Below are 23,960 nucleotides of genomic sequence, written 5' to 3' on the forward strand. Positions count from 1 at the left end.
TTAGCTACAAAAACACTAGAGTGATTGGTGTCGTATTTCATCTTTAAGCTTCTAATATTGGGAAATGGCAAGTGTGGTGAGGAGCAGTTAATTTTGAGCGTAGCTGACGAGAGCACAGCACAGAGTCAAACATCCTGCGGAGCTGTCTGACGATTTATATCAAAAGTCTATCGTCCCAACTGACCCAAACCCAGCAGCTTCATTCCTCAGGAAGTAATTAGGAGCTCACAAAGACCAAGCAATTAAAATCACTACCATGTAATGTTTATATGGTAAGGCAAACCCTATTCCAGTATTCATCTATCAAAAATTAACTCAGTGCATAGCATGTATAAGAAGGCGGTAATAGGGCTGTTTTAGAAGGATGAGTAATGACATGGGCAAAATATCCACTGTGCTATTAAGTGCACAAAGCAGACCATGAGCGCTATGTATGCTGTGCCCGCAGGTGATTTTTGAGGGGAACTTTCACAGAAACAAAATAAAACTGGAAATACCTGTGTCGAACTGCCAATAGTGACTATCCCTGAGATTTGGGGGTGATTTTAACTTCCTTTTGGTACCTTTTTCCCTTTTCATTTTCTACAGTTAAAATTAATATCTATTATATATTTTTAACCACCTTATTTTTTTTAAAGTCTTGTCTCTATTTTGGCACCTTTCCAACAAATGGTCGTTAGGTCGGGGTTGTTATGTATTTTTAGATGCTTTAAATCCTTAAATGAAAATAGTGGAATCAGAAAGGCGACATAAAATTACCCAGTAAGTTAGAGTTATCCCTAGGGAGGGCAGTTCTCCTGTCCAGGTGTTAAAACAGACTCTGAAGGACATCCAAAGGTCATTTTATTAGAGGCTGAGAGAAAAGCCACAGGTCAGACAGATTGTAAATCCTGGCAGCTGCCTGGAAGAGGAAGAGATGGAGCTGATCAAAAGAGCCAGCCTTTGAATTAGGGTCAGTAATGGGAGTCTGCCAGCAACTATAGAAGCAGGGTTATGGGACCGTCACAGAAAATAGCAAGAAAGCCCAGAGCACCAGGGCAAACATGCCGAAGATTTTGGTCGGTATCCATTGAAAAGTAGAAAGTAGGGGAAAGGAAAGCTAAGCTTTTTAGGTAGAACTCAGGAAAACAGAAGCTCAACAAAGAAGATCTGCGAACAACTGCACAGAGGGAGAGACTTCCAGGGGCTACAAGCACATTAGTTTCAGTGGAGGTATTTCTCTCCTATCTGCTCAGCTTTATTCCTGCCTTCCTGAGGGGTGGCCTCCTGGCCAGGTGATCAATAGGCCCACTTGGATTCAGTAGTACACTCTCTACTAATTTTCAGCGTGTCTGGAAACGCCATGTGTCCACTCAGCGCCAGATCCCGTTCTTCAGATCAGGAGGAAGTACCTTCCCCCTCATGGGCCTCCATAAAGCCCTGATACCTCCATGAAGGCTTGTACTGCATTTGCGTCCCACAGCGCCACCTGGTGGATGATCGGAGCCACTGTCTCTGGGATACACTCGTTTTTCAAGATCTAATTCTAGATAAACTTGGTCTTTATGAAAAACGAACAGACTGCTAGCTGAGAGTGGTGACGCACGCCTTTAATGTCAGCACTCAGTAGGCAGAGGCAGGTGGATCTCTGTGAGTGGAGGCCAACTCGGTCTACGTAGTGAGTTCCAGGACAGCCAGGGCTATATAGAGATGTGTCACTGGGGGTGGGCTTTGAGGTTTCAGAAACTCCCCTCATTCCCAGTTGTCTCTTTCTGCTTCATGCTGCTTGTGGATCAAGATGCAATCTCTCGGATAACTATGTCATTGCCATGCCTGCCTTCCCGTTGCAGACAAAGCCAAAATCTCTAGGCATTCGAGTCAGAGAAGTTGGGGGAAGATACACATCTTAGCATGTACTCAAATGGCTAAGGATGTGTCTTAGTTAAGGTTTCTATTATCATGAAGAGACACTATGACCATGGCAACTCTTAGAAAGGAAACATTTAATTGGGGTGGCTCACTTACAGTTTCTGAGGTTCAGTCCATCATCATCATGACTGGGAGCATGGCGGCAGGCAGACAGACGCGGTGCTGGAGTAGCTGAGAGTCCTACATCTTGTGCCTAGCAGGAGATTCAGCAAGACCTCACCTCTGTAGGAGGAGGCCACTTGTTTGTCCTGGCTGCCTAGAACCGAAATAACCACACAGAAACTGTATTATTTAAATCACTGTTTGACCCATTAGCTCTAGCTTCTTATTGGCTAACTCTTACACATTAATTTAATCCATTTCTATTAATCTGTATATTGCCATGTGACTGTGGCTTAGCAGTTAAAGTTCCAGCATCTGTCTCCGGCGGGGCTACATGGCTTCTCTCTGACTCCATCTCCTTTCTCTCAGAGTTCAGTTTAGTTTTCCCCGCCTAGCTCTGTTCCCCTATAGCACTACTATAGGCCCAAAGCGGTTCCTTTATTTATCAATGATAATCACAACAGACAAAGGAAAAACCCACAACACACCTTCTAATAGTTCCACTCCCTTTGGGGGCCATTTTCTTTCAAATCACCACAGGATGGGAATTGGCTTTAATTCTTCCTGGGTACCCAGCTTCCTTGTCCTGTTCCTCAGAGGGCTTAAGTTACTATGAAAAGAAAAGCGAGACTCCCTCTAAAGTAAACAGATCTCCTGTCCGATTGTCCTTGCACGTGAGGACCTCAGCATGGAGGAGTGTCATAGTTACTTTCTATTCTGTGACAAGACACCACAGCCCAGGCATCTTCTAAAAGGAAGGGTTTATTAAGAACTTGTCATTACAGAGGGTGAACCATGATGATGGGGAATATGACATTAAGCAGGCAGGTTTGGCACTGGAGCAGTAACTGAGAGCTCACATCTTGATCCACAAGCACGAGGCAGAGAGCGCACTGGGAGGGTGTGGGCTTTGGAAACCTTAAAGCCCATCCCCAGTGGCACACCTACCCTGGCAAGGCCACACCTCCCTTAGCAAGGCCACACCTCCTAATCCTTCCCAAAGAGTTCCATCAACTCAGGAGCTCTCATTGAAGTATGTGAGCCTGTGCCGGCCATTCCCATCATGCCACCACACGTAGCACGTCCAGGATCACACATACGATGGCATGAGTGGGATCTGAACTTGGCTCTGAGTACTTGTAGTTTTGTCCTCCGACCTCTCTCACCAGAAGTCAGTGTTGTCTGTTTTCTCATTCGGGCTGGAATCTCCTGCCCTCCCCGCTGTCTTCCTGTGTTTCACCTCTTGACATCTTCTCAACCCGAAAGAAAAAAGTTACAATTATTGGTTCCACTTTGGTATCATTCTTTTTTTTTTTTTAAGATTTATTTATTTATTATGTATACAACATTCTGCCTCGATGTATGCCCGCACACCAGAAGAGGGCACCAGATCTCATTACAGATGGTTGTGAGCCACCATGTGGTTGCTGGGAATTGAACTCAGGACCTCTGGAAGAGCAGCCAGTGCTCTTAACCTCTGAGCCATCTCTCCAGCCCCTGGTATCATTCTTGTTTTGATTTCATTTTTAATTGAGCCATATATGTATGAGATTAGAAATGAGCAAACAAGTAAATGACCTTTTTATGTGACGTGATAGAACTTACCTTGCTTCATTTGGGGAACACACCTCTGGGGTTACTTGGCACTTCTCAGTATATGAGACGACCTGGAAGGTAGACTTTTACTTCCTCAAGCAACTCAAGCAAATATTTATCACTCAGTTCTTCAGTAAACTCTACAACTACTTCTCACAATAGTGAGACTGATGTGATGGATCAAATATTGATTCAATAAAATATTCTTAAAACAACTTCTATGAGTTTTTTACCCTGAGAAGCTTCAGTAGAGAAAAATATAAAATGACAGTCTAAAGAGAGACCAAACATTTTCTGTTGGTTGAAATGATGAACACTTGAAGATATTTTGAATTTTCAAAAATTACAATTAGCTCCTGTGTGTTTCAGTATCAGAGACGTAAATCTTTTCAATAAGGGTGCAGAAAGATAAACGTGTTTTCTCTCAGTTGCGGGTCCTCTATAGATACATAGACCTTTACATACACGCATGCACACACACACAGGTGCACACACACATGTACACACACCCACACACAGACTAAACGAGGAAAGGGGATGCACCACTCTGCTCAAGTTACATGATGTCCTAAGAAATTGTGTGAAACCCAACACTATGCACAATGAATTCACACTGCTAAAAACTCTGAAAGAAATACGGATAAAACATACAAATTAGGAAAACCACTCATCCAAAAATCAGGTCGGTTCTGGAATGGGAATATGGTGATCCCTTGAGTTGTTGTCAGGCTGAAGGAACCCTGTGCAGAGCCTCTCCTCAGTCACTGTCCGCTCTGGGGGCTCTGTCAGGGATGTGAATGACTTCCTACACCCGCATGTATGTTGTCTCTCCCAGGGCTCATGCTGCAGGCTGGAGCTGTTAAGGGCCCACGAAAGCGGCCTCCCTTCCTCCCCAGCTTTCCTTGTGATGAATTTGATAAAGTCACAATAAGGAACACACGAATGTTTCCCCAGCACTTCGTCTGATTCCCGTGTGCTCTCCTCAGCCCACCCCACCTTTCCTGCCTTTCTGGTTCTAAGCAATTGCTCACTTAAAACAGTCACAATGTTCTCATGTCTATTGAACTACTACCAAGCTTTCCCTCCTGCCTCAGTTCTTTAAAATATCCAGATATACTGCCTTTGATCTTTTAGTTCTCATCAGGCTTACTACTCTTGCCTTTCTAACCTTCTCGTTACTGCTTCTGTCTATGAATTAGCCTAAGTATTCTTCCTAAGACATCCTTGGGAACGTTCCGTCAACCAACTCTTCGTATTGAAAGCCCTAAGCATGGGTATGGTTGATGCCATTTCAGTACCTGGGCATGGAGGCAAGGAGGATCAGGAGTTCAAGGTTACCTAGCCTGGGCTACAAGAGACAACAAAAAGAAGGCAGTCGCATATGGCAACATAGTCGCAACCGATTTGCTAATGGTGCCATGCTGTTAATTGCCCCAACCTTGTTTATCTAACTTGTGAAAACCAGCCTCAGTAGCTGCTTCTGCGAGAACTCATCTAGTAGACCTGTCAGGGTCTGGTAACGACACCTCCACCAAATCTGCAATTTAGGTCACTGCAAAGTCCTCAAGAGGGATTTCATGAGGCTCCGCATCTGCGTCACTGGTTCAGGGCAGCAATGACAGGCAAAGGGTGAGCAGAGGGAGGGGTCTCCTCGACTGTACCCTTACCAGCCACTCCTTTAGGGGACGGGGTTGGAATTGGCTCTTTGCTCCTGTCTTCTGTAATCTACCACACCACACAGGGCCTCAAACCCGGTTTGCTGGTGTGACCGTTTCCAGTGTGACTGCTGCGTTTCGCATCTCCTGCGTTGAATTCAAGAGCTAGCACGCAAATTTCTGTTTTGAGACCAAAATTTCTAAGTTTTTAGATAGGAAGATTTTGAGCGTATTCTCATTGATTCGTATGGACTATGAGCTTTGATCATGCCATCTCAGAGATGACGTGAGTTTGGAAGCCTGATGCTTTTTAAACATAACTACAAATTTGTGTTCTGAAGCTATTTTGACTTTACATAATGTTCTCATGATGCTTTTTGTGTGTCTCCTCACAGCGTGCCACATCCTGGAATGTCACAGCGGAATGGCCCAAGATGTCATAAGCACCATAGGGCAGGCCTTTGAACTCCGCTTCAAGCAGTACTTGAAAAACCCTTCCTTAAACACTTGGGAAAGGTCAGTCGGGAGTCCTGTAATAATCTAACCTCCTGTCTTTCTGAATATTTGAAACACGGCGATGATGGTGGGACATATGGCACACACATTGATCTCAGCGCTCGGGAGGCAGAGGCAGGCGGATCTCTGTGAGTCCAAGGCCAGACTGGTCAACAGAGCAAGTTCTAGGCCAGTCAAGGCTACACGGGGAGGCCCTGTCTAAAAAGAAACACCAAAAAAAAAAAAAACTTCCTATGATGTTTTGAAGTTCACTAATGAGATGAATAATTTTCTTACAAGTAGCAGTTTCAGTACAAAAATAAAAGCTCTTTTCTTTTCCTCCACTCCCGTTTATCCAGACGTTCTTCTGACACTAAAGTGGAATGGAATTCGCCCTGTCTCTCCAGTGTAACACAAAACTACGGGCCGTATAGATTTCTAAAACAGCAAACGTTAACCAGTTCCTCAGATTTTCTTCAACCCGGGTCTCGTGCATATTAGTGAAATCCAAACCCAAACCGAAGAGTAAAATAGTAAGAATCAAAGCCCTCTGCAGAACCCTGTTAGCTGCTGGTAGGCGGTACAACTGGCTGTAGTCTGTGGGGTGACGCAGATGTGACACAGGAAGTGGGTGTCTGAGGCCACAAAAGCTGATCCTTTTGGGCCACCACAGGACACCAAGTTCACACTCAAGAAGTCAAATTCTTGGATAATTTTAAATGCACCCTTCCCCAAACTGTCATCCTGTATATCAACAAACACTGGGCTGGAGATGCCTCTGTATGATGTAGGTTGTCCAGGGCAACAGAAAAAAATGATTCCCAGGAGCCTTGATGCTTTTACCCAGGATCCTACACAGTCATGTGGGTTGGTAGGTTAACTCATTCTAAAAACAAAACAAAACAAAACCCTTGATTTGGCTTGGGAAGATGGCACAGTGGGTAAAAGTGCTTGGCACTCAAGCCTGATGACCTGAGAGCTTGGACCCCAGAGACCCAAGTAAAAAGATGTCCCTGGGGGGCATGTGTCTGCCATCCTGGAACACCTAAGGTGAGCTGGGAGGTGGAGACAGGAGAAGCCAGCCTAGAGTCCACAGAGAAGCAGCAGAAATAAGAGAACTGCTCCCGCAAAACAAGGATGCAGGCAAGAGCTGACTTCCCAGAGTTGTGCTCTGACCTGCACATGAGTGCCAAGGCATACGCATGCCTGCCCTCAATCACAGTGCCCTCACATGCATTAAAATCACAAAGAGATTATTCTTTTTACAAGAAACATTTGTTAATTCCAGTTTGGAAGAAAAGCCTGTTTCTTTTCTCTACCCTGTTTCAATTTTTAAAACAATTGCATGTTTACAGAAGTCTCTCACTTGCTCCAGGTGACTCCAATAGTTCTTTATAAATACTATACTCGTCTAGATTTGTGCAGACAAGATAGCTGGCCACAGCTTTCCTATTCTTTTCATCTTAGTTTAGTAAACTGGGCTAGGCCCTCTACCCAAAGAACAATATCTAAATTTTCTTTGACTAAACATTTCCAAAATGAAGCAACTGAAGTGAGCCAGAGATACTCAAGAAGGCTTTGCATTCTTATGAAGCTGTGTTGAAATAGCCTTCCACCCAGGCGAGTCAGTGTTTACCATAAATGTTATTACAACTGCAGAGAAATGCAAAACCCTCACCCTTGACACTCTTTGCTGGCTTCTTCCATTTGGATTATCTGCAGACTTCTAAACAATCCAGCATGGCAGGCCAGATGTTTGACATTGCTTAATCACAGCAATAAACTTAAAACACAATGCACGGTTTCTCGGAATGATTTGCTTGGCTCCAATCTCTTTGTAGTCCACGTAGTCTTTGAATTCCCACCCAGCCTCTTGGGGGCTTCTCTTTTCCCCTTACAGCGAGGAGGTACACGGTGACGGCATATCTGAAGACAGAGACCATGACTATTACAACGCGATCCCAGGGAAGCAGCCACCTGCAGGCGGCATTTCAGACGTGCGGATCAAGGTCCAAACTGCAGACCAAATGGCCTACTGCCCTATCCGGTGTGAAAAGCTGTGCTATTTAGTAAGTAATGTTTATTGTTACTGGTACCAGAGACGTGATTCTGTTCTTACCTCTAGGGCCCTTGATTTGATGATTTTTCAGATCCAAGTTTAGTGAGAGTACTGTCTTCCTCAAAATCAGGGTCAGTCACGGTCTACACTGGATTGTTTTCATTCCCAATACCCTACCCACAGCTTCCGCAGGCATTAGAAAAACAAAAACCACCCAATGCATCCCTCTCATCTCTATCTTTCCACATTCCCCAGTCTTCCTGTGATCTTGCTTCTCTCTCTCTCTCTTTTTTTTTTTTTTTTTTTTTTTTTTTTTGAGACAGGGTTTCTCTGTAGCTTTGGAGCCTTTTCTGGAACTCCCTTTGTAGACTAGGCTGGCCTCGAACTCACAGAGATCCGCCTGCCTCTGCCTCCCGAGTGCTGGGATTAAAGGCGTGTGCCACCACCGCCCGGCCTTGCTTCTCTTCCCAAGCCACTGTGTCCAAATATGACCCTCCCCTGTGCTGACCTCATTCTCCCATCAGCCCTATGCCTTTGCTCTGTTCAGTCTCTGTCTCAAAATCACCCCATTGGTTCTTTCTCTTCTGCCTGTGGATAAGCTTTGGCCACTGCAACCCAACCAACACTGCCTCACCTTCTTTCACCCCCCTTAGAAAAGGACCACAGCCTCCATCCTTGCTCCCACACAAACACTGTGACTTGGAGACCCCGACTCTGCTTGACAACCTGATGTAAACGACTTTTACAATGGCCCTAGTGCCTTACTTGCTGAATGGGCTTCTCCCTTTAGGAGTCCTGAATCTTTAGGGCCAGCACCTATTGGATGCTATTCTGTGAGTCCTCTTCTGTTGGCTTCCTAAATATTATTTTCACCTGGGTACTCCCTTATGGGACTTTTAATTTCTGCTCCCATATCCTCCTCTAATATTTCTCTTACAGCTGAAAGAATCCTCCCAGCAAACTCAAATGTGTAGCATTTGACTCATTGCATTTGTTCTACCAAATGTTGCCGTTTATCATTCATGAGCCATCTTGAAACTGGTTTTTGCATATTTGTTGTGTGTAAAGATGTACACATATGTGTAATCATATGTGTGTGAGCACACATAGAAGCCAGAGGTTGATGTCCATCACTCCCACCATATTTACTGAGGCAGGGTCTTTTGCAGAGCCCAGGGCTTGCCCGTTCAGCTAGTCAAGCACCCAGCTTGCTGGACAGATTCTCTCTCCCTGCTTCTTTTGTGCTGGGATTGCTGGGAGCTGTCTGCTATTTACCTGGGTGCTAGAGATCCGAACCACACAGTCCTCAGGCTTCTCTGGGAAGCTTTCTGTCCACTGAGCCACACCTCCGCCTATTTCTGAGACTTCCAAGGGCAAGTTGAATCTTTCCTTTTTCTGTTGCATTCTCTTCCATTTCCTCCTGGAAAAACCAGCCCCACCTTGCCAGCATGGAAGCATTTCTGCGGCTCCTCCTGGGCTTAGAACTTGCCTCGAGCAGAATATACATCAGTCCTCTACCTTTTCTAAGCTCAGCCTTTTCCTCTCCCTTCAACTCTAATACCAAACTATGTGGCCCTGGCTTGAACTCACTGAAATCCCCCTGCCTCTGTCTCATGAGTGCAGGGGTTAAAGGCACAGCACCATACCATACTCAGTTCCCCTAGTTATGTTTATTCACGCCACTGCCCCTCTTTCTCTCATCAGTAGAGGTTGCCTTTTCTTACATTGTGGAGCCCATCGGGCATTCGCACATCTCTGCCTCCCACACATGCACTGGGATCACAGAGTTCTACTGTGTAGGGCTTTGTGTGGACTCTGGGGACCCAAACTCCAGCCTCCATGCTTTCGCAGCAAGTGCGGTACGCATTGAGCCATCACCTCTCCAGCCCCAGATGAGTCTCCCTAAAGCATGCACAAGCACGCATGTGAAGATGAGGGTGACCGAAGCCTTCGAATTGGCTGAGGTTTTCAAGAGTGACAAGTGAGTCTAGCACAGACTTCAGTGGAGTAGGGTTCTAGCTCATCACATCAGAATCAGGTAGAGACTGGGAGGGCTCAATTGTAAAGCCCTTGCTGTACAAGCTTGAGGACCTGAGCTTCATCCCCTGGACCCACATTAAAAAAAGCCAGCTGAGGTGGCATGTGCTTATAGTCCCAGGTCTGCAGAGGGGGCAAGAGACAGCTAACTGGGGCTCTCCAGCCAGCCAGCCAGCCAGTCAGCCTGGCCTAATCAGTGAGACCCTGGCTCCAGTGAGAGACCAGGTCTCAAAAACAGGTGGATAGCTCCCCAAGGATGACCCCCAAGATTGACTGCTGCCTTCCATACTTATATGAACACACATGCACAAACACATCTACAAACACACACACTCACAAACACATCTACAAACACACACACACTCACAAACACATCTACAAACACACACTCACACAAATTAATTAAAGTTCACTTTCTAGCCGAGTCTTTGAGTGCTAGAATGTGACTTCTGGAGCAAAGGAACTCTCAATACACAGGGTGTGGACAGTCCTTTTGAGACCCTCACCATCAGAGTCACTTCTGCAACTGGCTCCAAAAGAAAGGCCATCGAGTACCATATGTCCCCACAGATTCTCTGTTCCCAGCTTGTCAGACTTCTGTGCTGGAAAGTGAAGTTGTCTGCTATATGCTCTTGAAAACTGTCTTTTTCTTTGTGGACTTTATGAGTGTGTACTCTTGATAAACGTCCTGCAATCTGTTGTTTGTACAGCCCGGGAACTCTAAGTGCAGCGGTGTGTATGAGAACTGTATGGAACAGAGCGGCTCAACAGGTAGGTACGATGCCTCCCTAGCTGCCCCTCCAGCTCCTCTTGAGCCATATGAATGTGTGGGCCCCTGCTCTTAGATGGCAGACTTCAAACTAAACATGCAGTCTTTGGGGCTGCATGCTTCCCAGAGAAGCCAGCGTGTTAGCATGTATCGTTCGACAGCTTCACGCTTCTCCCTTGCTCTCGTGTGGTCCCAAACGGGAGGCTGCACCTCTGGGGTTTCGCTCTGCTGTGACATCATGAAAACTCTCACTGGAAAGGGTTGTCTTTTGTGCAAGGCTCAAGGAACTTCCACTCCAATAGTATGGAAAGAGATGCCGATTCCGCTGCCATTAAGACGTAACCTGGGTTCTAGTTTGGCAAAGGTAATGGAAGAGATACCTGAGATGCAAGTGCATCAATCCACCATCCACCTTGCCTTGGAACTCTGTGCTCATCACTGTGTGTGCTCACTGCCATAGGGCAGACCTTCCTTTTACACAAACTCGACTGTCCTGTTAGAAATAAGCTTATAAAAGCAGTTGTACTGCCGGCTAATGGCTTCACTCTTACTGATTGTCGGGACTATTGACTCCAGAAGGCGAGTCTTGCAGGGTGAGGTGGGGGAAGGAACTGGACAGCCAGCTTTAGGGACTCAGCAGCCACCTGTCACCTTTCATATCTATTTTTGTCAGTGTAGCCTACTGGCTTAATTTTCATTGGAGACACACGAAGGTCTTTCGTTTGTAGCGTATTTCTGATTGTCACCATTCTACAAGCTTGTAACAAAAGATTTGTGAGCAAAGGCAGCATTTTAACTTTCTAAAAACATAGTTCCTTTTGACAGAAATCAAAATTCTAGAGTGGCACTTGCCTTAGGTCCCAGCACTCTGGAGGCAGAGGCAGACAGAATTATGTGTGTTCAAGGCCAACCTGGTGTACGAGCAGTTTGGGGTCAGCCAGGGCTACACAGTGAGACTGTGTCTCAAAATATTTTTTTCCATGAAATTCCTTACAACCAATTAAAATCCTGTTAATTACTTCTCAGTCTTTTGGCTGAGATCAAGTGTAAAACTATAAACTAATTCTTAGTTAGATGACTGAAAGATGAAATCACCTGTGAGTGCAAATGCCTCTGAAATGGTGCTCTCTAAGAAGAATAACTGCTCCTCCCTCCTCCACCCGGGAATTCCCAGTGGGAGCTAACAGTGGGCTGGACCTTGCCCTCCCATAAAGCTGATTTTCTATGTCTCATGTGGTCTACATTTACTCAACAATCCACTCAGTGATATTTACTGAGGTCTCTTGGGGCATTTAGACATAGCAGTAGATGTACATTTCAGCTCTCGATATTTTGAATATGGAAAGAATTAGAATTTGGGGGCAGAAGTATAACGTGATTAGGTCATTATTGCTTCTGAGCACATAATGCAGCTTAGACAGAGCTTGCCCTACGAGTAGAAGCATTGCCTCCAGCCTTGACTGCCTTGCAATGATCTTTTAGTGGTGTGAAAGTAAGTTTAAAGTAGGCGCCCAACCCCAACTCCTGCTGACCAAGCAAGCAGTCATATGTCACAGAATGCACAAACACAATGTCCTGGCAGCCCCTCCCTCTGTAGAGACAGGATCCTCCCTTGGGATTTCCTACATGCAAAGTATAACTCTGGTGAGACGACAGGAAGAGCGGACGAACAGCATCATATGAACGAGGAGCAAGCAGCATTGAGAGCTCCGTCATACTGCTGGGCCTCTCTCGTCACTATCACGTGCAATCTGGCGTGAGCCTGTCTTGTTCGGACCACATCAAAGGGGTTGCATGGCTGGAGCAATAGAAGAAGGAATGCTGTTTTACAGTCAGGCCATCAAGAGCTGTGGTCTTGGGTGCAGGGGGACATCACTGCTTCGGGTACGACCTCATGACGATCCTGTACAGCTGAGACTTATAAAAGTGCCCATTTAAACAGAGATGCAAAAGAGATTCATCCCGGCATCCTCAGGACACAACCATCTGGATGATGTGGAGTCCTTCATGCCATCAGATCAGGAGAGATTGCGCTAATACCCATGCAGCCAATGACAATCGCGTGCCAGATGTGAAGCATTACAGCTGTGAATGAGGTGGACCCTTGCTTTTACGGAACATGTAGCCAAATGTACTACAGACCTTAGCCAGTGACAGGCATGAGAAAATGCATTACTCCCATGGAATGGCCTTCACAGCGTGAGGCCACGCTTCCAGGGAAGCAGAGAGTCATCAGTCTTGAGGGCGAGGGATGGTGTTACCAAAGAAAGAGGTTTTGACAGCTGAGGTTGAAGTGGCAATCACACTGCAGGAGGTCAGTGTGACTCTGGCAGAACTGTCCCAGTGAAGCCTGGTAGATGGGAGAGCCCGGCAGAGTATGGAAGCAGCTAGAAGGCTTTTAAATCGCTGAGAAATGGGATTGGATTTTCAGTCTTAAAGAGCCTTTGGCCACAGTGTGTAGACTGGGATGCAGTGGGAGAGCGCAGGCTGAGCAGGGAGGAGGGACTAGCGTGAGGGGAGAAGCCATTCTGCCAGACACAGCTAAACATCAGCAACCAGTGAAAGGCTGACCTTGACAGAAAAAGCCTTTGAGAGGAGGAGAGAACTAGATTTTCTGTTCTTAAGAACTCTACTTGAGGGCTGGAGAGACGGCCTGTTACAAAAGGCTAGACCTGCAACCCGAAATAAAGAAACTGTACTCAATTCATTCGTTGATTTACTTTTAAGTTAACCTAGTGCAAAGGAAGTAAGACTTTGTATTAAGTAACACATCCTTCAAGCGGGTTAGCGGTAGATGGTCAGTTCAGTACAATATACTTTCCTTCCTCCTGGACTATCATCTTAAGCTGGTGCTGTTCGCTAGACAGGTCCTTGCGGTCACTGGCCGTTTCTTTCAGGTCTTCTTGCTTATCTTGTACCTGCTTTTGTCAGCGGCACAGCTGATCAAAGGAACAGGGCAGAGAGGGAGAGGTCAGAGGAAGGGTAGTTCTTCCTCAAAGACCTAAGTATCGGAGGTCAGTCCCTGTTTGGGGTGGGCTTGTGTGACCCATAGCTGCCTGTGGCTCCTCAGTTCAGACGTGATTTACACATAACACACTGTCCACTGCTAACCACTCCAGGTGTACCACGCGAAAGAGGGATGCAGGGTGATGCTTCACCAATGAAGCACTCCTGTCGAGTGGATCTCTTTGATGATCCCTGTTACGTCAATACGCAAGCTCTTCAGAGTGCCCGTGGCTACGCTGGAAATCAAAGCTCAACTCAAGGGAGCACATGGCATCTTGGAAGTAAGTGCCTTCCCACTGCCCGTATTGTTAGCATCCTGGTATTGTGGCAACCATACACTTGGCATCTGAGAACAGCAGCTCCCAGTTCTCCTGGTTATGAAGGTCACATGTCCAAATCAAGCTGCTGGCAGCCCTGACTTCTCTCCGTGACCCGAACAATCTGCCTAGTGCCCCTGTCCTTGTGTCTGCGGTGAACTGGTAAATGACAATGCTTGGCTTACAGAAACTCCAGTCTCTGTATCAACCTCACACTCTCTGCTTCTTGTGGCTCTCTTCTCTTTGCCTGACAGGACAAGTCACTGCATTTGGGTGAGATGAGGTGATTGTGTAAGATCCTTAATTTGGTTATATATGAAGAGAACCTTTTGCTGAATAAGACAGACAATTAAAACTTGAATGTTATCTTTTGAGGGACCACTATGCATAGAAGACTACTTCCTTGGCTTCATCTTTGGGGAGTTAAGAACATTTCTTTAATTTTTTTTAAAATTCCATTTATTTATTTTTGTGTGTTCACACACATGCACAAATACATGAAAAGGCATTGAGGACAGTCTCAGGAGCGGGTTCTCTCTCTTCACCTTGTGAGTCTGGGTATTGCCCTTGCGTGTGAGGTTTCAGGCAAGTGCCTTTCCCTGCTAATTCTTGACTTGTCCTTCGCTGTAGCTAACGATAAATCAGATCTTTGTGGACATGCTACGGATTTTAAGGACTTGGTGCATGGTTTTTAAATAAATCTTTCAACACTGAATTTACTTCCATTTCTTTTGACTCTCTGGTGTGTCAAGGAAGGGCTCTCAAAGCCAGCTGGTAATCCTGTTTCTGTGTCTTTGCAAGAATAGCATCGGCCACGATTTCTGCCCTATTTGGTGGCAATGCTAACTTTAATCACCTGGAACCCCTTGCTAAGGCATCTCTACAGCACTGACCTGAGATGCTCTTCTCTCCCACCGTACACTTCAGCTGTGGTCAGAGTCAGTGAGGTGAGCAATCGCTTTCTCTCCCGACTTTCTTGGGGTGGTGAGTGCTTAAGTAGGAACCCAGATAAATAAACGCTAAATGAGCCCAAAGCCTAAAATCTTTCAAGAAATAAACATTTCCCACAAAATACTGGGCTCAGTGATTGGTGTGACACCGAAGTTGACCTGCTCCGAAACTTGGGAAGCAGCCCCTGAGGAGGGTGGGCCTCCCACTGCCCAGGATGTTTCCTCACAGCTGCTAAAAGTTCAGCTCTTCAGCTAGGGCGGCTGTGAGCGACTTTTCAAAGGCTTTGTTGGGCCTGACCTTCAACAGGGCCTTAGATGAAGTGGCCCCCATGGTCAGCCATGTGACAGGTGCTCTCGCTTTTGGCAGAAAAGTGAGATCACTCTTCTCATGTAGTCCAGCCGGGCTCATTCTCTAGAAGCAGGTGCTGAGGCAGAGGTTGGCATTTCAGGTCTCTGGGCACTGGTGAGGAAGAGAATATGACTGGACAGAGGGGAAGGTGGGACACAGCCCAGGCCTGTGAGAGCTTTAGCCAGCTCCACACAGCGCCTGTGTGTTCTGTCAGCGTTGTCCCACACAGGGCCCAAGTGAAGCGGTCGGTCTGTCTAGCCCCAAGAATCTGTCTGGATGTGGGCCACCTGAGGCAGGGCAAGCCTTTGGCTGCTGAGGTAGCCCCCAAAGGGCTGGTCATCCGGAAGCTGACTGCTGGGCCAGGGTAGAGTGGGTGAAGGGGGAGGTAGCTGGTTCTTCCTGGAGGGAAGAGCACCTCTGTCCGGTCAGGGGAAGCGCTGTTGGGTGGTCACGGGATATTCATTTCCAGTTGCTGCAGCGAGTCCATGTGCTTTCCCAGAGTGAGCAGGCCTCTGTGGATAAAGGCAATATTTGTTACAGAGATGGCTTCCAAGGGACCTGAGTAGACCTGGCCTTTTGTTCTAGACAAAGAAATAATAGAAGTGGCCGAGTTAATCCCAAATGAATCCCTGCTAACAGCTGAAAGCAAGCTTGCCTTGTTCGGACCTCAGTGGTTTTATCTTTAACCTTTCCCTTCTGCCTGCATCGCTGCCAGCCCTTTTCCTAATGCTCTCTCGATCTTAGTTTCCTATTAGGATTCAATGTGCACAGCCTCCTGGGCCTTTGAGGCCCCCTAAGGATTAATGCCAGCTTGCCGTTCCTCCCTTCAAAATCAAACCCAAGTTCAAATCCATTTAAAAATGTCAGTTGAAGAAAATCTTATGATGAGTTAGAGCAGTGGAATTTTTTGTTTTACTTTTTTTTTCTATAAAATGCCTTAAATAGATCTTCAGCTTTTCTCTGTAATTGTTCCTCCTGTTTCCCCTTCCTGAAAAACCCTCCTAGCCCTAGGACAAAACCAAGCATACACACACATGCACACACACACATGCATACACACATACACATGCACACACACATGCATACACACATACACACGCACACACACATGCATACACACATACACATGCACACACACATGCACACACACATGCACACACACATGCATACACACATACACATGCACACACACATACATGCATAGACACATACGCATGCACACACACACTCACACAGAGACACACACATGTGCACATGCACACGGAGTCCTGACTAGCAAGGATCCTCTCTCCACCCCACCGCACTGCAAACGGGAGGTGTCCTCACGAAGCCTCAGCTCTTACTGGCACTGGCTGGGTTGTTCTCTAACTCCACTGTAATCAGTATAAACATCCATAACAAAGGAAGCTCCCAGATACTGAAGCATAAAATGGACTGGCTTATTTATTACTACCTACTTGTTTAAGTGTTGGTGGCACAGGGCTGGGATCAGGCAGAACATCTGTCTTCCCTGGCTGGTTCAAGGTCCTTCTCTGTATTTAGGCAGTGACAGGAGAGGCAAGGGTAGTGTGTGAATATTCCTTTAAAGAATGTCACCCAAAGTGGCAGACGTCATTTCTTCTCACTGGAAGACATCCATTTCTTCACGTGCCATTGTGGAACCCAGACACGTGGCCACACCCCTGTAAGGGAAGCTGGAAGTTACTCTATCTGGTTTGGGAGTGTGGTGGCAGGGAGGACATCACCTGTGGGCAACCAGCAGTCTCTACCACTGTGTACCTGCCTTGCAAACAGCCAAGTGGCACTCCAGCAACATGTCACACAGCATCCAATGGCCGTCCTTGTCACCTGCCCAACTGCCTTCCCTCACAACTGCCCGAAAACTCACACTTGCAAAGGGACAGCGGTCGCTAGGAGTCCTTCTGAGCCAGAGCCAGGACCACTTGCTTCAAGCCTGGCTCGCTTTTGCTAGATGACTCTTGCACATGGGCGTCTGTGGTCTGTGCAGTGCTCCTAGCTTGTCTCTGCCATCACCCTCCATGTGTCCGCCTAGACCAGATGCCAGCGGCTGTCTCTGGAGTCTCCACCTCCTCCAGCCTGTTTCATGTTGCCGTGGCATGAGTTGGAAGTTTGTTTCAGGAGCCAAAACACATAACAAGGAGGCATGTAATTTTCTCGGCCATGCTGTTTCTTTAGAAACTTGGTACAGAGTATCCCTTCTGTTGTCGCTTCATTGTCCTGTGGCTCTCCGGTAATGGATTCTCTCCGGCTTGTTCTTGTTATCTGAGTGGGCTTTTGTTAGGTTTGTTGGTTTTACCAATCTTGCTGAAGCATCCGGTTTTTTGTTTTGTTTTCTATTTGATTGGCTTCCATTTTTATCTTCACTGTTTCCAACATATGCCCTTTTGATTCGTTTCTATTGTATCATCTTTTATAGGCTTTATAATTTATTACCTCTTGACCCTTTATACTTTATATGAGATAGTGAGTTTAGTTTAATGTTATGTGAATCAGCTTTCCAAACACTGTTGATTAAAAACTTCTTTCTCCCCTGTTGCCGCTCTGTGATATTAAGGTCCTGTGTATGTGCATGTATTTCTGGGCTCCTTGGTACACTTTCTCTGCTGGCAGCCCCCTGTTCTATACCACTGTACTCAGTACCATGTCCTAAATCAACACAGCTTTGTAATTTTCTTAACAGGCACACGAGTCTTCCTTTATATTGAAAATATTTTTCTCTTTATATTTATATTTATTATTATTATTATTAGATAGGGTCTCACTATGTAGACCAGACTGGCCTTAAACTCAGAGATCCACCTGCCTCTGCCTTCTGAGTGCTGGGATTAAAGCCATAGCCACCATGCCTGGCCTTGGGGTACTATCTTAACCTCTCATCTGTGTTTAACATTTTTTTTTTGGTCAGAATTTTCTAACTAATTTTCAGGCACTTTATGGAGGTGTGCTCTTACTTTCAACAATACAGGTAAATTCCCGTCATACAGTCTCGTGCCCTTTCTTGGTATTTACAGGGTTACAGTAGAGAAGTTACAGTAACTCAGCGAGAGTTAGTCGTGCCCTCAAATCAATACTCAGGGTGCTTTGACTGTGATTTATAGATGTGCATAAGCCACAGAAACTCTCAGCCTAAGGTCCATGTTCCCGGCTGACGTCAGCAAGGGAAACCTCTACCTCATTCTGGTTCTCATGCTCTAAGCACTAGTTTAAGCCAAGTGTAGTGGTATAGTTCCAACAAATGGGAGGCTGAGCCGGGGGTCACAAGAATTCAAGACCACACTGGGTTACATAGTGAGTTTGGGGACAGCCTGGGCTACCTAGCCACACAAAATGAAGACGGAACAAACAGAAACCTTAAGTGTCCTTCTGTGGTACATTGGGCACCATTTTTTACATTTTTGTTGTCCCCTTTTGTTTGATGGTTTCATTGTTTAAAATGGTCTCCAAGCACTGGTATTAAAGTAATGTGTAGTGTTTCTAAGTCAAAGTAAACTGTGAAGTACCCTCATAAGAAAAGACAAGTTTATAAACACATCAGTCAAGTCTGAATTAAAGCGCCATTGGGCGTGAGTGCAGTGTTAACAAAATATGCCCACCCTGTATCTTTTATCCAAAACCCACATGAGTTAAGACTGGGGGTTCACTGAAGAGACTGTTGTGGACCAAGGCTCCTTGGAAAGGAGACCCTGTGTCTCCTGCAGGGGCGACAGTTTGTTTCCACTAATCCACATCACAGCAACTTTCTGTTGAGTGGCCAGAACTGGCCACACTCTGGGTCCTCGGCAACAGGCCGCAAGGTCATGTGCCGAGGGAGAGTAGGGTGAGTTCAGAAGATGGAAAATTCCCCTCACACTTAATGGTCTCCTCAGAATTTGCACCTTCCAGTTGTATCCTGAGTTATGGGACTGTCCTGACTTTTGCATGCATTTTATTAGACATTTTTAAAATTCAAAAGTTATGTAGACACTCACAAACACATATAATAAGGAATGGACTAATTGAGAAATGAAAAACCCTCCTTCCAAGCCCGACTCCGTACCCATCACTCCAGACGTGGGCAATTTCCTCTGCTTCCTCTCCGTGCATTCTTAGGGCCTATTACCCCTCTGCCCATCCTCACAATGAGCACTCCCCTTTGCACCCGCCCTTCTGTTCCAGAACAAGCGAGCTTGCGCGCTGGGCATTGTAAGCACACAGCCCACTTAGTCTCAGCTGTCACACAGGAACAAGGTCGCGAGTACTGCCCCACAGCCTTGAGCCATGATAGCTGGTGACGAGACCAAGTCTGACCTTTTCTTTGTTGTTGGTTTCCAAATTAAAACAAACGAACATACATAACTTTTAAAGTTAAAATGAACTGGAAAATCTCTCACACAGTTTGGTTTGCTTCTAATAGAATTTGAGCTAAAAGAACATTGGCAATTACTCGGCACGCGGTGTCTTGTCCTTGTCCTAATCTGGGACCCGTGTGAGAAAACAATGCCTGCATCCCCAGGCTGGCCCGCGGACTGTGGACTCTCTTCAAGATGATATAATGTCTCTTTTCCTTTGTTTTGTTCTTGTCCAAAAGCCATCCACAGTCTCAGAGCAAACCAAAAGCGCACACCGCAGCCAGCCGCCTGCACCCTCACCATGCATGACTGCATGCATTGCCTCACGCTTGTGCGAAGCATGCCCCTGACATGATGCATGCCTGCATGCATTGCTCCGCACTCGTGTGGAGCCTGTCTCTGATACAAACACACGCAGGGCTGCTCATTAGAGTTTTCCATCGTGTCCAAGAACAGGCAGCACCAAGGCCAACTGCAAGTATTACTCACCGTCTGGACACATTACCCCAGGCCCTTTCTGGCAATGGTGGAAGGGATGATGATTTGTGGAGGAGCATTCTTTCCAGTCATTAGCTTTAGACTGAAATTTTTTTTACAAGATATGTTTGTGGTGCTAACTCTAACTGTCCTATGCAAATAGACTTTCTTAAGTAGGGCAGGGCTCCAACACACTGACAGGGGACTTGGGCTATCAACGACTACACAGCTTGGTGGAATAGAAGCTGTATAGTTTGCTGAGACCCTCCCAGAGGGCCTGTAAACATTCCTTTGTGTTAGTGAAATAAAGAGTGGTTTCTATGCAAAATATCCTTTGCATTTCAAAACACAGTGCTGGTTTCTGTAATTCATTTGCTTTGTTAATTTGCCATCAAATATATGACTTTTACCAAGATTCCATCATAAAGATTGATATAGTTATTATTGGTGGATTTTAAAAAGCTTTATTTTAATTATATACATATATATTAGGGTGTGTGTCATATTTAACTGCCCCTCTTAAGTACATCACAAGCATGTAGTGCCCATTTTGGCCAGAAGAGGGAGCCAGGACCTGTGTAGAAGTATAGCTAGTTGTGAGCCAGTTTGTGGGTCATAGGAACTGTTTTTAACCTCTAAGCCATTTGTTTTGCTTTGAGGCAAGCAAGGTCTCATTGAGTTGTGTAGGTTTGTCTCAAACTTGCTCAGTCTGAGTGTGCTATGTCTAGGAGATGCTGTACATCATTGTCCTGACAGTATTGTCCAGGACAGCCAGGACTGTTACACAGAGAAAACCTGTCTTGAGCATTTGGAAAATGGGAAGGTTTTTTTCATCCAACATCAGTGCCTTGGCGTTTGACTTATAAAAACCCAAGCTTTGTAGTCAGATGGTCCTTGTTTCAAATCCCAGATCTACAGCATTAACAGTGTGGCTTTGAATATGTAACAAAAATCCAATTTGGGAACCTGTCTAATTTTGAAAATAAAATAACACGAATGATGTAAAGTCTGTAACAAGAGCCTGTTTAATAAATGAGAACCACACAGTAATTACTATCGCCATGAGCCGCAGCAGCACTGGGCTCACCGGATGTGCTGTGCTCGCATTCCCGATGCTCCCAGTTTGGGACGGCCCTTTCTTCTGTCTCTGGCTGGAGCCTAGCCTTGGATGGCTGGGCATCTCCCCAGCCTGGGACAACACTGTGTCTAGGACCCTGGGAAGCTGCTCGAGGCGGAGCTCCACTGATACTTTGTTTCCTCGCCTCACTTCTGCGGTTCAGACAGGTGAATGGTACTGACCACAGTGGGGCCATTTAACAACGCTAAGCTAAAATGTTTGCCCAGAATGCCTAGGTGCAGTAAATTTATAAATATAGCAACTTATAAACTACCATAAAAATGAAAATGAGCTGGGTGGTGGAGGCACACACCTTTAATCCCAGCACTTGGGAAACAGAGACAGGTGGGTATGTGAGTATGAGGCCAGCCTGGTCCACAGAGGGAGTTCTAGGATAGCCAGGACTACACAGAGAAACCCTGTCTCAAAACACCAAAAAAAAAAAAAAAAAAAAAAAAAAAAAACCAAAAAAAAAAAAAAAAAAAAACAGAAGAAGAAGGGGAAGAAAGAAAGAAAGAAAAGCTAAATGTTTAAAAAATGGGCATAATCCAAAAGTTCTGTTGTGGCTTTAAAAAAAGTTTAGAAACATTACAGAAGTTATTTATGAACCAGGTTCAGCATAAGCTTTTTCATTTTTAACAAGAAGCCCCTGGAAAAGAAAAGCCCCTTTCCACAGTTGGAGAAGCAGTTCTCGGGCTGATTTCACATCCTACTGATGGAGAGACACTCTTGTGCCTGGTAACCTTTCCCAGTGACAGAAGCCAATGACAAGGTTTAAACTCACCTCTAATTTAGAGTTGCCAGGCAGGACGTGTGTTCTACGGTGGGGTTTAAACAGGGCTTTGAACACAGAAGGGAGGAGAATGGACTCATGAGGGGTACTTTGTGACGTCTTTTCCTTCTGATTGCTTTAGAGGCACCAGAGACTGTGCAGCCAGGAGCCACGGCCCAGCCCGGGAGCTCACGCTCTTTGTCACACATAAAGCAGCAGCTGCAGAGTGAAGAATGCTTCCACGGCAGGCTGAGCAGGGGGGCAGCAGAGAGACTTTTGGTGAAGGATGGGGACTTTCTGGTTCGAGAGAGTATAACGTCTCCTGGTCAGTATGTGCTGAGCGGACTACAGGGTGGCCAGGGAAAGCACCTCCTCTTGGTGGACCCTGAAGGCAAGGTAAGCCTGTGTTCTCCTTATATGTCACTCTGCATCTGCACATTGTATTCAGTAGAGGTCACACTCTGCGTCTGCACGTCGTATTCAGTAGAGGTCAGGGCTAAGTGTTAACTTGTCCTTGACCATACAGCCAGAACTAGTGGTGTGGTTAGAACTTAAAGCCACTCTGGAGCCTTTTTGGCTCTGCTCAGTGGACAAAGCTGTAGTTGTGGTAGACCCCGCAGGTGACTAATATAGCCAAGTCACAGCAATGCAGAATTAAATGACACGGAGAACAGAACACAATTTCCTTAGTGATACTGAGAATTGTTGTTTTTTTAAGCATTAAGAAAACTGATGAACTTTTAGCTAAGATACAAATAAAATAGGAAATGCATTATAATGGGTATCATGTAATTAAGATTATAAAAGATTTCTATATGCAGCTATACGCCAACAAATTGGATAAACTAGAAGAAATGGACAGGTGTCTAAAAATACATCACACCCCAGGACTGAGTCACAAGGGAATGGAAAATCTAAACAAAATAAAATTGCTAGGAAGGTGGAGTCAGTAATCAAACCTCTGCCAGAGAAAGGCTCCAGGCCAAGTGGTGTCCTGGTGAGTGATGTCTGGTATCTAGAGAAGGAGCCTTGGCCCTTCACAAGGCTGAGAGGATATTCGAACTGATCTTCTGAGGTGTTATCTGGACACCAAGGTCATAGAGTGGGTCTTCGTTCCTCAGATGACCCAGTCAAGAAAATCCCTCACAAATGTGCCCAGATGCTTGGGTTTTAGCTGATTTCAGATGTGGTCAAGTTGACAACTAGGATTAGCCATCAGAATTGGGAAGAAGAATAAAAATTGCATGATCATCTCCATGAATGTAGAAAAGGCATTTGACTGAATTTCACACCCTTTCATGATGGAAACACACACACATATACACACACGGAAACAGGAAGAAATTAATAGTAATAAAATTATAAAAATAGTAATAGATAGGACATAGTAAATGCCATGTAGAGGAGTTCACAGCAGACAGCAGATGTTTATACAAACTTGTTGAGTTTCTATGCACAAATGAAAACTACCCAGAAGGAAATGAAGAAAACAGTTACATTTATAATGGCACCAACAGCAAAAAGGCACTTAGGAATAAACTCAACCAAGAAGAAGAAATACAGCCAGGAGGTGGTGGTGCACACCTTTCATTCCAGCCCTTGGGAGGCAGAGGCAGGAGGATCTCTGAGAGTCTGAGGCCTGCCTCATCTACAAAGCTAGTTCCAGGACAGCCAAGACTACATAGAGAAACCCTGTCCCCAAAACAAAACAAAACAAAACAAAACAAAACAAAACAAAAACAATAAAACAGGGGCTGGAGAGATGGCTCAGTGGTTAAGAGCATTGCCTGCTCTTCCAAAGGTCCTGAGTTTAATTCCCAGCAACCACATGATGGCTCACAACCATGTGTAAGGAGGTCTGGTGCCCTCTGCTGGCCTGCAGGCATACACACAGACAGAATATTGCATACATAATAAATAAATAAATAAATATTTAAAATAAGAAAAAACCAATAAAACAACAACAACAAAAGTATTTCTGCAGTGAGAACTATAAAACACT

General features: G+C 45.6%; 1 protein-coding gene across 1 annotated transcript in view; it reads left to right on the forward strand.

The window, feature by feature from the left end:
* Window positions 1-23,960, forward strand: part of Shc4 (SHC adaptor protein 4) — a 94,772-nt gene that overhangs the window by 64,812 nt on the left and 6,000 nt on the right. Inside the window, exons 7-11 of the mRNA XM_057781398.1 lie at window positions 5,657-5,777; window positions 7,657-7,825; window positions 10,563-10,623; window positions 13,741-13,908; window positions 22,101-22,354. Of these exons, the coding sequence (XP_057637381.1) occupies window positions 5,657-5,777; window positions 7,657-7,825; window positions 10,563-10,623; window positions 13,741-13,908; window positions 22,101-22,354 (773 nt within the window). The remainder of the gene's footprint in view (window positions 1-5,656; window positions 5,778-7,656; window positions 7,826-10,562; window positions 10,624-13,740; window positions 13,909-22,100; window positions 22,355-23,960) is intronic.

This window comes from Chionomys nivalis, chromosome 9 (genome assembly GCF_950005125.1).
Source record: "Chionomys nivalis chromosome 9, mChiNiv1.1, whole genome shotgun sequence".
In the NCBI taxonomy this organism is placed as follows: domain Eukaryota; kingdom Metazoa; phylum Chordata; class Mammalia; order Rodentia; family Cricetidae; genus Chionomys; species Chionomys nivalis.